At 52.4% G+C, this 13,974-nt stretch overlaps 1 protein-coding gene across 2 annotated transcripts in view; it reads right to left on the reverse strand.

The window, feature by feature from the left end:
• The window catches only part of FLT4 (fms related receptor tyrosine kinase 4), a 57,870-nt gene that overhangs the window by 33,881 nt on the left and 10,015 nt on the right, over nucleotides 1–13,974 (reverse strand). For both annotated transcript variants that reach the window (XM_030283926.4, XM_030283927.4), the window contains exon 2: nucleotides 2,542–2,638. In XM_030283926.4, the coding sequence (XP_030139786.2) occupies nucleotides 2,542–2,638 (97 nt within the window). The remainder of the gene's footprint in view (nucleotides 1–2,541; nucleotides 2,639–13,974) is intronic.

Consider the following 13,974-nt stretch of genomic DNA (forward strand, 5'->3'; position numbering starts at 1 on the left):
CTGGGGCTCTCAGCCAGCCCTGGCACAATCTCTATTTTGGGAAATACTCCTCCACTGGTCCCCTGCTCTGTCTGGGCTTCTCAAGGGTGCCTTGTGCTGGGTAACAAGGGAACAGGACTGCATGTGATGGCATTTGCAAAAGCAGAGCTGCAGCATCTGGTGGCTCTCTGTGTGTGTGCTGTGCCTTTGTGTATCTGTTGAGCATGCCCAGCTCCAGAGGCATTGCTTGTCCCACGGCCTGGCACGAGCTCTGGTCGCTGATGAGGCTTGGTGGGCTGTGGGGCAGGAGCAGGGCAGCAGAGCTGGGGATGTCTGAGACCCAGGCTGCTGCGAGGGAGCCTGAGAGCACAGTTGGCTGCATGGCTCTCACGCTCGGTGGGTGAAGCTTGAAAGGTCTCCAGGGAGTCTCACACGGGGGTTTTGAGCTCATCTTTCTGCTGAAGCACTGCTTCAAGCAAGCCTGTACTCCTGGCTCCAGGGCAGCTCGAAGAGCAGCCAGAGGACATTGCTCTCAAGGGAAGACCAGGGTCAAACTGAAGTCACCTCCAACACGATGCTCAGCAGGAAATCCCTGAATCCTGGATTTGATTTTGTATTTGTTTCTGCCCTACCCTGCCCCATCACCCTTCTCCTTTGCCTGTTCTCTTGGTGGTCTGCATGTTTTTCCCTTCAGCTCCCATTAACACAAGCCAGGTCTTCCCAGGGTGGGCCATGGTCCAGAGAAGAGGTTGGAGAAGCAGCTGGGTGTAATTAGAGATCCAGGGACCAGGAAAGATTTAGTCTTCATTCAAATGAATAAGTGTCCTGCAGTCAAAGTCCTCTCCTCAAGACAGACAAACACAGAACTGAGAGCTCAGAAGGAAAAGGGGAATGCTCTGAGCCATGCAGGAGATACTGAGACTTATCTATCTGCAGATGGTGTGAAGGACACTGCACAGCCCCAGGGAGCACATCTGGGACACCAGGATGCAGAGGCAAAGAGCAGCCAAAGAACAATATGGGCAGAGGGTACGTGGGTTTTAGTGCTGTTTGCAGATGGTCCTGTGCTCTTCAGCTGGCCAGTTCAGTCTTTCACAGCTGCAGAAGACTCTTTTACCACACCTCTAACTTCAGTATGTCCTTTAAACTTGGCTCAGTCTATAGACAACAGTCTTGAAAGTGCTTTCTGTGTCCCTTTCTGGACTCCTGTTGAGAAAGAGTCAGCCCTGACGCTAAGCTCATTCAGAATATCCTCACCGAATCTCACCTCTTCAAGGTTTAATAGAGACTGTCAGTTCCCACATCCCTCTGTGGAGAAAAGTTCCATGGCAGAGCATTGGAATCCCCAAACTCCCTTCTCTTCCTCTATGCTCCCACAGTGGCTCTGTGGTTGACCACAGCCCCCCGCAGGCAGTCACGGACAGATCTCCAACTCACACATTTCCTACATCTCTGACTCCTCAAGACACCAGATGAAAACAAGCCCGCAACCACTCAGATTCCCAGACCAAGTGAAAGCAGTTCAGTAATTAATATCAACAACCTTTCCTCTGTCCTTCTCCCTTGGTTATGAACTGATTCACAGAGGAAAAGCAATGCCATCTGTTCCAGGAAAAGTTAAATATGTTTGTGACAAGACATGAACACAATGCCAGCCAAGTGTTTGCAGTAATTACTCTGTGGTTATATATAACACTGAGAAACACCCATATGAGGCCCACGCTGAATTTAGATCCCCACTGGACACAGCATTCAGATCCCAAGCATGGATCTGTTTTCAGCTGCTGAAGGGAAACTCCAGGAAAATTGACCTTGGGCAATTCTCCCGCTTGTTTATGGGTTTTGTTTATTTTTGCATGGTTTATTTTTTTTGTTTTGTTTTGTTTTTGGTTTTTTTCTGCTTTCTGAGACAAGAGACAGTCCAGAAAACATGCACAATCAAGTGTCCCAGCACACAGAAATCAGTTCAGACACACCATCTTCTCAGAGCCACAGTGTTCAAAACAACCAGAGATTCTCCAGCTCCTCTCACAGTTATCCACCTGGCCTGGCTGGGGCTTCTTTTAACCCACATATATAAAGGGAGAGCATTAAATTCCATCTTCCTGGAAAAGTTGGAGTCCTCTCAGAGCCACCACTAATTGCAGCCTTGCCTTCTCCCATAGATATTTCTCAGTGTCCTCCAAATGTCCCACTAGATTTATAAACCAGAACTTCAATCTCAGTGACCCCAATGAGGTGGGAATAAGGAATGTCAGAGAAAGACAAGGACAGTCAGCAAGACCAATTTCACTGAAGAGCTTACAGCAAAGCTATCAAATCACACAAAATGTTTCTCTTTCTTCTTCTCTGAAAGACTAGAGCAGAGGTTATCATTGAATCCTCTGAGATGTCTTTTGCTTCTTTTTCAATTAATTAGATTAATTCACACTTGGGGGATGTAGTAAGGCATGCTAATTTGCTGGAGTTCTGCAGCCAAGGTGTCCCTGGTGGGCTCTCCTTGCCTGGTCCTCCAACCCTCACCAGGTGAGAGTAGACAAAGCCACACTTGCTGGTGCCTACCTGCAGGTGATGGTCAGCGTGTCCTTGGCGTTGATGACGTGCTCCTCCTTGGTGATGCTCAGAGTAGGAGGGGTCATAGAATAGCTGCTCACCAGATCTGTGGAGAGAAAGGAGAGAGGGGATGATGCAGAGATCCACAAGCCTGGGCCCTGTGGGCAGCAGGTATCCTGGTGCCACGAGCCCAAAGAGAGGCAAAGGCTCCAGAAGCCAACATCTCCTTGGGATCTGCTCCTACAGAGTAGCTGATGCTGGTTCAGTGGGACACAAGAGATTTGCCTGCAGCCCTCCTGGCTCCAGTGAGCAGCTCTTCAGCTCTTGGGCCAGGGCCAGACAGCCCCTGGGCTTTGATAGACAGCCTGGCACAGATGAGGACCAGAAAAAGAATGGAAAACCAGAAACTGGGGTTTTCAACTGTAGCCATTCCTCACCAGGTGAATTATATTTGGCTTGCTTGGACTAGGGCTCTGCAATGATCCCCTCTGCTAACCAGAGTGAGTCTGGCACAAGATTTTTCCATACACATGCAGCTTTCTGTAATCAGGAGGACAAATCAGGGATGCCTAGATACCACAAATGAGTTTATACTGAGATGCTCTCTGGAGCCAAGAGTCACTCATGGAATGCCCTTCTCCTGTGGTGCACTCTCAGGTGCAGTCACCTGACTAGGACCACCCTTAGTGGATTGCAGCAGCCCCCTTCCCTGTACCACTGGACAGGCCTTCCAGGAGTGAAATTATCCAGGCTCAGGGACAGGCAGTTAAACATTATCATGCTCTTCTTCCAGCTTTTTTCAGGGAGAGTCCCAGTTTTTGTGTCTTTGCATTTTTGGCATGCCAGACATGCACCCTAAGTGAACTCCTCATGGACAAAACATCTCGAAGTACCGGTTACCCTCAGAGACTACTGTTGTTTTTCATCAGCACAGTGTTGCCAACTGTCATTACTTCATGATCTTTATCTTAAAACTCCAGCTTCTGGAGATGTGAGATAATTCAAAAGAAGTCTTGTTGACTGCAAAAACAAGCAAACTAACTAGAAATAGAGAGGGGGAAAAATGTTATGGAATGTGAGGCTGTGACTCAGGTAGGTGCTAAATGCTAAGGAAGAAAAGAATGCAAAAATATGCTGCTAGCTTGACTTTCTACAAAAACATGAGGGTTTTTTTGCAACTGTGTACTGTGTATGTCTGTTTCCTTCCCTTGTAACATTCAAATCCAGGTATCAGAGGGATCTGGCAGGGTTGGAGAGGTCTCAGGGTTGTGGTGTCTCCACGTGCTTCACAAGCAGCTCTAACACCTTTACTCTAGAGCTGTGACCTGAGGACTACAGTTTGAGAGGCTCCGGATAAGAGGAAATGGTCTTAGGTTGCCTTGGCGGGGGGTTAATATTGGATATTAGGAAAAATTTCTACACCGAAAAGGCAGTCAGGCATTGGAACAGGCTTCCCAGGGTAGTGGTAGAGCCACCATCCCTGGAAATCTTCAAAAGACACGTGGAGACATGATTTAGTGGTGAACACACTGGCGCTGGGTAATGGCTGGACCTGATGATTTTAGAAGTCTTTTCCAACTTTAATCATCCAGTGATTCTAGGAATGTTTCTCCATGGGGAACCCTGACCTAGGAGACAACAAATGGCCACCAGCTTCTCAGACACAGGGGTGGCACAGAGATCCAGGCTGGTGGAGAACCGCGGTGCCAGCAGGAGAGGCTGCTGAGGGGACACGGCGGTGAGGGACGTGCGGAGCGGCACCGCCAGCGCTGCCAGCCCCGGCCTGCCGGCCTCGTTCCCCCCAATTGTTCTCCACTTCCTTCCCGCCTGCGCGCGCCTCTGAGGTGCTGTCCCCATGGCTGCCCCCATGGCAACAGCAGGGTGACAGCCATCTCCCCCCACCCGCCATCTCCGCCTCCCCTCCGCTCGCCCACACGAAGGAGCCTCAGCCCAGGGACAGGCCTGGCCCACCTCCTGTGTGCGTGTCCTGCTGCCACGGCCTGTCCTACAGACATCGCTCCCTCACCAACAGCAGCAGCAGCAGCCATCCCTTGTCACTCAACGCACGGGTCGCTGTGGTCCCAGGGCTGCGTGGCCACCATGGAGGACACCCCGCCTTGCGCCCCCAACCTCCCCTTTCCCAAAGGAGGGGACGTCAGATGTCACAGAGAAAAAATGTGCCCTGGGGCTGTGAAAATAAATGACCACATTTTTTGTAAAATCCCTTCAAAATGTAACTAGGTTTATTAAAAAAAGGAGGCGGAGGAAGGAATCTGTCTGCTAAGCTGCATTTCCTATTAATGCCGGACACACTTATCCCAGTGCAAACACTGCTCTCCAGATGGCCACAGCTTCCCTGTCCATCGTCCCAGGGAGCTGCTGGGGGTGCCTATCCCCCCCCCACAGCGCTCAGCCCAAAAAGCAGAAGATAATGTCTTACATGGGGCTGGCTGGGGACAGCAAACCCTCTCATCCTGTCTGTGCTCTGGGGCAGCAAGCAGAAAGGTAATCCCCAAAAGTCTGGCATGGCCAGGTCCAGGGCTGGCTGCAACAGGCATTGAATTAGGTCTTAAAACTGTCACAGTCCCTCTGCTTGAACCACTAAATAAGTGTCAAGTTGGCAGAAGCCTCTTGGCCAATGCTGTGCCCCACCACCGGGGCTGGCGGCAGAAATAACCCCCTGCCTCCCTTCACGTGCTGCCTGGTGACCTGTTAGCAAACAACACCAGGGGGTGGAGGGGAAGAAAGGAAAAGTACGATCTGTGCAGGTTGGGGCTGTGGGATTCCTGCAGATGCATCCTGTCCATGGCCCTCCGTGAGTACAACAGGAAAAGGAACCACTGCTCACTCCGAAAGCACCGTGGCGCGGGGCTGGGGACACTCCTGCTGCTGGCAGCACTGCTGGCCAGCTCTCGTGGCCATCCAGCCTCTTCACCAGCCTGCATTGCTGGGAGCTTTGGAGACTCCTGCACCGGCTCACGCTGGGGACCCGCTGCTCACATTGATGCCTGGCATCTGGGGATGCCGATGCCCAGAGCCACTCATGGCATCCAGGACAGGCAAAGGGATGCACAGAGCCATTCCCAGCCTGCAAAATCATCTTCAAAGCCATCAGCTTTCCCTGCAAAAATTCTCTATCACTCTGTGCTTGCCAGATTGATCCACCCCATTGCTGGCCTTGCCCTTTCCCTCCCTGAGGGAGCGTGTGCCCTGCCATGGCTGTCTCCTGTGTTTTGCTCTCCCCAGCCCTGAACTTGGTGCTGGGTTTGGCCATTAAATCTCTGCTAACCGACACACAGATGGTTTGTGTCTCTGGCAAATCCCAGGGTGCGAGGGAGATGTCTCCAGAGCATGGAGTGTCTCCTCTCCTCTGAGTCTCTCCTTCCCCACCTCCAACCCCTGTGATGCTTTATCTCCTCAGCCCTCCAAGCAGCTCCCGCTTTCTCCTGCCCACCCAATTGTACCCTTGCACAGGGAGAGCATTAATGTAATTAAAAAGGCATGCAGCAGCTCTGGCTTTGTTTTTTCAAGATGGCTGCAGCTTTTTTCAAGCAAGTTGGCAGCGGGATATTAAAATAAACAGAGGGGGATTGATGGGATGCGGTGAGAGGAAGCAGGATCCCACAGCCAGTCACACCTTGTCTATTTCCAGAGAATCACATTTCCCAGCAGTTTTCTTTGCCTTGATCTTGCAGTGCATGGCTCTGAAAGGGGCCAGGCTGCACTGAGGGCCTTTTCCTTATCACTGGTGGCTGCTTCATTTTCAGGCCCCTCTACCTCTTTCTGCACCCTGACACCACTGCTGCTCTCAGTTGCATCCTGCATCCAGGGCTTTCCCTGCCTCATGGGGAAGCCACGTTCACCCTGGAAAGTGCTATCCACCCCAGGGCATCTCGCAGCCTGACCTCTTCCCTCCACCCTTGGATATGTGGGAAAGCCCCACATGGAGCCTGGTTTTGCCTTGTGAGGGCTGCAGATGCTCAATCCCTGCAGAGCAGCATCAGTGCCAGAGCCAGCACTGCCACAGCGTGCCATGGCTTTGGGAACAGAGCAAAGGCTATGTGCAGGACAAGGTAAGCATGGTATGGTACAGTATGGCACAACACAGCTCCTGCTCTCCATCTGCTTCCACTCACAGGAAGCCCTGCACCGGATCCTCCCCCAAGCCCCCACACACCACCTCAGCCCCTCTCTGCTTCCCCTTCCCTCCCTCTCTGCTGAGTCGGCCCTGCTGACTGATTAACGGGGCGCCTTTCCGGAGAGGGATTTTGTTCACACTCTGTCCTTCTTGCTGACTTCCTTCCCTGGCACTGGGCTGCATCACTCTGGTCACAGCCACCATGTGTCCCCAGCTAACCGGCCCAGCTCATGCTCCTGCCACCACTCCTCGGGGTCCTGTGCAAGAGCTGCAGGACAACACGCACAAAGCAAAGCTGCTCCAGGTGAGGCCTGTCTCCCTGCACCTTGCCCCAGTGCTGTACTGGGGCAAAAGATAGGCTGGAAGGGAAAAGAGCGTTCTTTCCCCCAGCAAAGCTCCCCTGACCCTGCTATCACCCCACCTCTGCTGTTTTCTGACAAAAACTCACAGTCAATGAGCATCTGTCCAATGAAGTAATGCAGGAACTCAAGATCTGGATGCTTTCTAAAAAGGAAAATTTTCTTTGTGCCAGATACTATGTAAGCAAAGCTTTGCTCCTCAGCAGCCAACAGTAAAATTCTGGTACCTCTCTGGCCAAGAGGGACTATTCAAAAGAGCAGCAGTAGCAAGCACTGGGGCAGAGGGAGGAGAAGCTTTGCTCTGCTCTTTCTGCAGACTTCTTGTCCTGCCTTCCTGGCTGGACTTGTCTGAATTAGCAGCATTTTCTGGCAAAACTGCATGTGCCCCACGGGAACTAACTCCGGCACCTCAGGTGCCATTTCCCCCCGCTGCTCCAGTTACAATTCCCCACTTGCCCTGTGGTGGTACAACTCACTGCCCTTGTGCTGGAGGACCTGTGGTTGCCCACAGACATGTGGGAAGTCCACGTGCTGGAGGCAGAGCCAGGCCAAATTCCCACCTACAGGGCTGAAGTTCCCCCATAGAGTGACTTGTTCTCATGCACGGGGCAAGCATCCAACTGTGGGTTGGAGCGGCAAAGCGTGAGTGTCACGTCACACAAGGAGCAGGCAGCTGGCAGAGCAGCAGGGGAAATCTGAAGTAGGGCTGTCAGCTCCTCCTCTTCCTCCTCCCAGTGCTCTCCAGCAGGGAGGAAGGCTTGTTTTGCTGAGAGGTGAGATATCACACGAGGCTGAGAAATAAATGTCAGGCTCCAGCCGATGTAGGGATGAAACACTGTGTGTCTTTTCTCCAAACTCACAGCAGGCAAAGTGAGCCCCAAACATTGGTGGGAACTAACACCAAAATAGAGCAGATTCTGCCCAGCAGCTTGTGCCTGAGGACTGCCTGGGCAGGGTGACAGCCACGCTGATCCACAGTGAAGATAGGAGGAAAACAGAGATGGAAACAGGCTAATGAACAAATGAAAAAAGAGCATGAAAACTGAAAATCACCTCCAAACTATGCATGTGCACAAGGACAAAGAGAGCAGACACCTTCTTTTATGGGTTCATGGAAGATGTTCCCTGTCCTATAACTCAGGGTTGACCCTCAGTTCAGACCTGCCTCAGAAGGGTTAAACAGGGGGGCTGTGCTTCTCAGTGCAGGAGCAGCCTCTCTGATCCTGCTGATGTGCTACAGCCCCACAAGTGAACCCACACACCAGGGGCTCACTCAGGCCTTGGGGCAGCACCTTTCCCCTTCTCACCCTGGGCAGTGCCAATGGCAAGGCATTGGTCCTTTGGTCTGCACATTTTTGTCCATGCACCTCAAAGCCCTGCAACAACACCAAATCAAAGTGGGGCAGATTTGTATCCTCACCAGTTTGTGGGGATGTACCCAAAGCATCAGATGTTCCATTGTTTCAGTTAGGACATGTGTCCTTTCTCAGGGGACAGAAAGGAAAAATAACTATAGAAACTCAGTCAGTACAACCACAGAGGTGACCATCATTATTGGGTATCTGAGCTTTCCTGTCCACCACCAGTAGTGTGAGACATCATCTTTGCCCCAAAACACCTGTGGGCAAGTTGGTGTGTGGAGGTGGGAGCCCCCTGAGCAGGAACTAACAGGAGGGCTGAAGAAGCGGCCACCAGAGGACCACCAGAGCTGGTGGAAATGCTTTTCTTAGGGAGATACCCTAAGCATCCTGTGTCTGCAGTGATGCCAGGTGAGGAGGAAGGACATGTGTCCAAAATTCAAGACATTTGGAGATTGAAAGAACAGGGTTTTCCTCCAGCTCAGCATCTGCAGCCAGGGGGACACCCCAGCCAAAGCATACCCCTGCCTGGCAGCCAAGTGGGGAGAGGGATGAGGTGGGCAGAGAAATAAGCAGCACATTGCATGGCAGCAGCATGGTCACAACACCAGCAGAAGCCACAGCCAGAGCAGCATTACCCCGAGGCTGGGCATTCCCTGCTTCCCCAGCCCCTGTCACTCCACAGCTGCACACCCAGTGCCTGTGGCTCTGGCCAAACAGGCCTCAGTCCAAAACTCTGCTTGGCCTCAGTGCATGCACCCCAACAAGTCTCTTTAGTCTCTCATGGCTGATAAACTTTAATTAATAGGTTCTTTTCTGGTGTCTCATAACTACCTGCACCGATGGGTAATGAGGCGAAAAAAGGCACAAGGTCTCTGGGCTCCTCTAACATTTCACCTTCCAAGCTGGGTGTCCATCAGGGAAGAGAAACAGAGCAGCTCAAAAGCAGAAAAAAACACTTTCCAGAGAGATGGGCTGTCCTGAGGAGCAAAGTTACGCGTGTATCCCCGGTCCCTTGGTGCCTTCAGGCAGGGATTTATATCTGGTATTTCCGAGCCAGCTGCCCTGGGCAGCAGAGCTCGGCTACACCCAATGCCTGACCATGCTCTCACCTGTTTTTTGACTCTGCTCTGCCCCAGGGTCCTGCCACCACGTCATCCCAAAGCATCCCAAAGAGGGGTCAGCGAGCCTGGCTGCGAGTGTTTATCTGTCTGCCGCTCTCCCTCGGCAGGAAGCTCTATCTCACCATCGCCCTGCTCGCTCCAGCCCGGTTTCCTGCTCCATCCTGCCAGGTTTACCCTGCTTTTTCCTCCTCCCCTCCCCCTGCCCCACGGCTGTCAGGCCATGTTTGCATTTCTGTCTCCTGCCGTCTTTCCTCTCCCTGCCCGTGTCCCCCCCGCGCTGCTCCCTGCTCCATCCTCCCCGAGCGGCTCCGTCCTGAGCCAAAGTTAGCCCGTGTCAGGTACCGCATGTCCGGCCGGGGGCAGCGGGTCAGCCGGGGCCACCCTGCAGACCTCCTCCAGGATCTCTGCTGTCAGCAGCCTCCCCGGGCCCCAGGGGAGCGCCTGTTCGCTGCCCTCGCTGCAGCCAGGGATGCTCCGGCACATCACAGGGCTGGTTTCCCCCGGTGGCCGCCGGCCCACCCTTTCTGCTGCGGGCCGGGGCTGGCCAGACGCTGCTTTGTTTGGTCCTCCATTCCCTGGATCGCTCCGCGTTTGTTGGCTGCCTGCTCCTGCCCGGAGAATCCTTTTCCTGCCTTTGAGATAGAGGATGCTCGAGCCATCTGTGTGTTTTATTTCCTTGTAGAAACTAACAAGCCAAGGATTGCTTCCTCTCCCTGACATTTCAGAGGGCAGCTCCGGCTCAGCGGGATGCGCAGGGAGGGGAGGGGGAGCCCAGCGCCTTCAGACAGGAACAGGACCTATTCTGTCCGCAGGATTCACTCCCTAAGCGGCAGAAATCCTCAGACCTACCCAAATGCCTGTGGCAGCTCCCACTCTGCCACCGCCGCGGCTCTGCAGGAGTGCTGGGTGAGCTGTCCTGCTTAGCATACATAACCAGCCCTTTTCCAGTGGCCCCTATTAACTGCACGGCTAAACCCTTGCAAAACTCAATTAAAATTATCCTCCCACATCTTAAGGACTGTCAGGTTGCTTCTCTTCCTGTTTTAATTTACGTCTTTCAAAATCTCACCCTGCTCACATTCGCTGCCCCAGCAGGGTGTGATTAACGTGGTGTAGAAGGAGCAGAGGGATCGGATGGCTTTTGGGACTGGTATCAGCAATTAACACCGTTCATTACATCTCTGACTTGAAGGGATGCAAAGGATGGTCCACATCTTGTGTGAAATGAGTGTTGGTCCAGTTCCACTACTTGGCATAAGTTATTGCCAGCACAAATGCATGGTTAGGATGGGACATCCCCTGGGGGCCCTGGGGGCATGGGATCTCCAGGAAAGGCTTGTACTGCTGCTCCTTCTATTTCACCTCTTTGGGATTGCTCAGGAGTTCCCTGACCATTGCAGGATTCAGAGGTTAATTCTACCCTGTGACTATCCAGGTGCAATCCCACGGGCTTTGCTGGGCTGAAGTACCTCTGGCAGCAGTGGGTACAAACCCATGGAACCCTAAGGACACATCTTTGGCCATTGAGGAGAAATGGCAGCCCATCAGTGATTAAAGGGGAAAAAATGAATGAAATTACAATCCACTGCTTCTTACACTGTACCTGATGGGGTTACGAGGCAGATGACCAAGTACCTCTTCATGCAACTCAAACTAAATTGTGGATTGTTCCACTGTGGGATATCCACAGAGAGATTCCCAAAGAGAGATAAGCTCCCAGAAGACAAGTTACTAGCAGCTCTTACACACCGTGATCCAGCTGAGACATCCAGGTCCAGGGGTCTCTAAGCCACCCACTGCCATAACAGAGTGCGTACATCCAGGATCTTCCTGTCCATGCCAGGGCATCATCCCCTTTCCCAGAGCTCCAGCTGCCCATGCTGAGGCTGCTGGCAGTCCAGGCAAAGCCAAGACCAGTTTCAGCCCCTGGGCAGAGGTTTCCACCCACAGACCTAGACTTTGCTGCACGAACACAGAGGAAGGGGAAAGCCTGAGAAACAGTGGAGAGAGACCCTTAGATTCAACATCATCAACTACAGCTCTGTCATGAGCCATTTCCAGAGGCTCAGGTGAACTCCTGCTGAAGCAAACTGCAGGTGTGCTGTTGGGGCAAGACAGAGTTCAAGCCATGTGAGGCCTCAGCATCCAACTCTTGCTGGGAGATGAGGAGGCAGAAGGCAGCTGACCGGGAAGTCAGTCAGAGCCCGAGGGTCGGCACTGAGCACAGAGAGAAAAGGGCAGTAGCATTTGGAAAGAAAAAAAACAAGTCACAGGTTTGCTTTTTCCTTGATGTGTGTGGGCTTAATTGCTGGCCTTTGAAGTTTAACTCTTCCCAAGACTGTTGGTTTGTGGACAGACTGAGCAGGACACTGAAAAAGCCCTGTACACCATTCAGGGCAGGTTTCCCCCATGTGAGCAAAGCCTGGGGTGCCCTGCCTGCCTCCTGCCCAGCCTGCTGCTCCAGACTGACTGTGATGGGCTTTTTCAGGGGTCTGCAAGCCCTGCAGCTGTTCTGGGAGACAAGACACCAAGCAGAAAAGACCTGCTTCTCCATCTTCATGTCCCTGGAGTCTGCATCCAGATGTTTGCTACTTAGCTGTGAACTGAAATCAACTCAGAGCCCTCAAACCAAACAGCTGCCCTGGAGCTGGCAGTGCCTGTTCTCTGCAGCACAACCCACCCTCAAGTTGATCTCCAGCTGTGAGGCGCAAGAGAAGCTGATTGATAAACAGGGTAAGTGGGGAAAAAATAATTTTGCAATTAGATTATTATCTTGGCCTTGGAAAACCTGCATTCAACTCCCCATCTGCTCTAGGCTCCCTGGAAGGCTGTCATACAGCTTCCATGTACCTCCATCCCTGCCTGAGCCACTGAGGGTAGGGCGGCAGAAACTGGGCTGCTCTGGCTTGGAAAAATGTATACTGGTGCAAGAAATGAGAAATCCTTATTCCTTCTAATTAAAGGTACACAGGGAACAAAGAAAATTAATTTAGCCCAGAGTCAATGCAACATGAAAAGGCTACATTAGGTGAGGATGAGTGTAGAAAGTAGGAAGCACAAGCAAAATGCAGGAGGAATTTAAACTTCCTGATTATCAAAGAGGGGGCTTCAAGCACTGAGTATAATCTAAAAATAATAATAAAGCAAAGGGAAGAGTGATCAGGAGCACAGAGAGAGCTGCTGCCTGGGGAGCACGAGCCCTCCTCCCTGCGCAGCCTCTCCGTGCACACCTGCACATGCACACATGAGCATCAGCACGACCCTGGGTGGGGTGGGCACGAGGGGAGCCAGGAAGATCACAGGCACACACTCTTCAAAGGAGAATTAGTCATCAGAGGTAGCGGCAGAGGAAGGAAGGCTCAGGTACGAGGTCAGGCACAAGCAGCGAGGGCTGACGGAGGAGTTCTGAGCGCTCGCTGCAGATCTGAGAGCCCTCGGTGCGAGCAGGATGGGAGGTGGGATCCCTGGGGTAAATGCACCTACAGCACGTAGGAGATAAGAAATTTCAACCCTCCACTACTCAGCTCAGCTTGGCTTTCTGCCATTCCTGAAAGCAGCCGGAGCTGCCCAAACCCAGGGCCTTCCCTGATGTGGTTAATGAAATCTTACTGTGTTCTCTGCAGAATCCCCAGGAGGGATGGGCTCTAAAGAGCACACCAAAGCTCTCCCCCCACACAGGATTTTGCTGGGCTGCACCTCAGCCCTGGGTCCGTGATCCCATCTGCTCCGTGCTGGGCAAAGAGACTTGAAGACGCAGAGACTCAGGGCAGTGGAAGAAAGCCTGGCCCTGTGGGGCTGTCCAGGGTGTTGATGGCAAGTCACAGATGCACACGCTCTCAGTTTCTCTTGGCACAGAGCTGTGACCACAAGCCAGGACCCGCTGCAGCAGGAGATGATAATCATCATCTCTGAGAGCCAAAGTGTATTGGGGCATTCGCGTCACTTGAGATTAGCTGGCTGTTTAACATCTGCACAGATTTCTCTCTCCACCTCCACATAACACCCCTTGTGCAGCTATGAAACTAACTTAATTCCCTTCCAAGAAAGGCTGAGTTGGAAATGTCACACTTTGTATATCACAGCACAATTCCTACAATGAAAGGCCCAGCCTAAATGGCAGTAGAGGACTCTGGCACTCTTTGGAGGCCAATAAGCTAAACCTCCCTCTCCTGCTTTTTAAAAATAGCCTACAAACAGAGTGACCAAGTTCCACAAACGCAGTTACTCTCTGTTAGTGTGCAGAGGCTGATGTTGTTTTCCTGCTCCAAGGTGCTTCCCTTGCCACGCAGCGCAGTGGGAAGAGCACGCAAGCGGACGCGCTGGGAAGGAAGCGTTTACACATGCTAATGACTTCCAGCCAAGGAGCACAAGTACCAACAGGGAAACGGTGCTAAGGAAACAACACGCCACTTCCTCGGCTCTCCCTGTTTGGTCACCCTGAGGTACTTGATGCTCAGAGCCGT

The sequence above is a fragment of the Taeniopygia guttata genome, chromosome 13, assembly GCF_048771995.1.
Source record: "Taeniopygia guttata chromosome 13, bTaeGut7.mat, whole genome shotgun sequence".
Lineage (NCBI taxonomy): Eukaryota > Metazoa > Chordata > Aves > Passeriformes > Estrildidae > Taeniopygia > Taeniopygia guttata.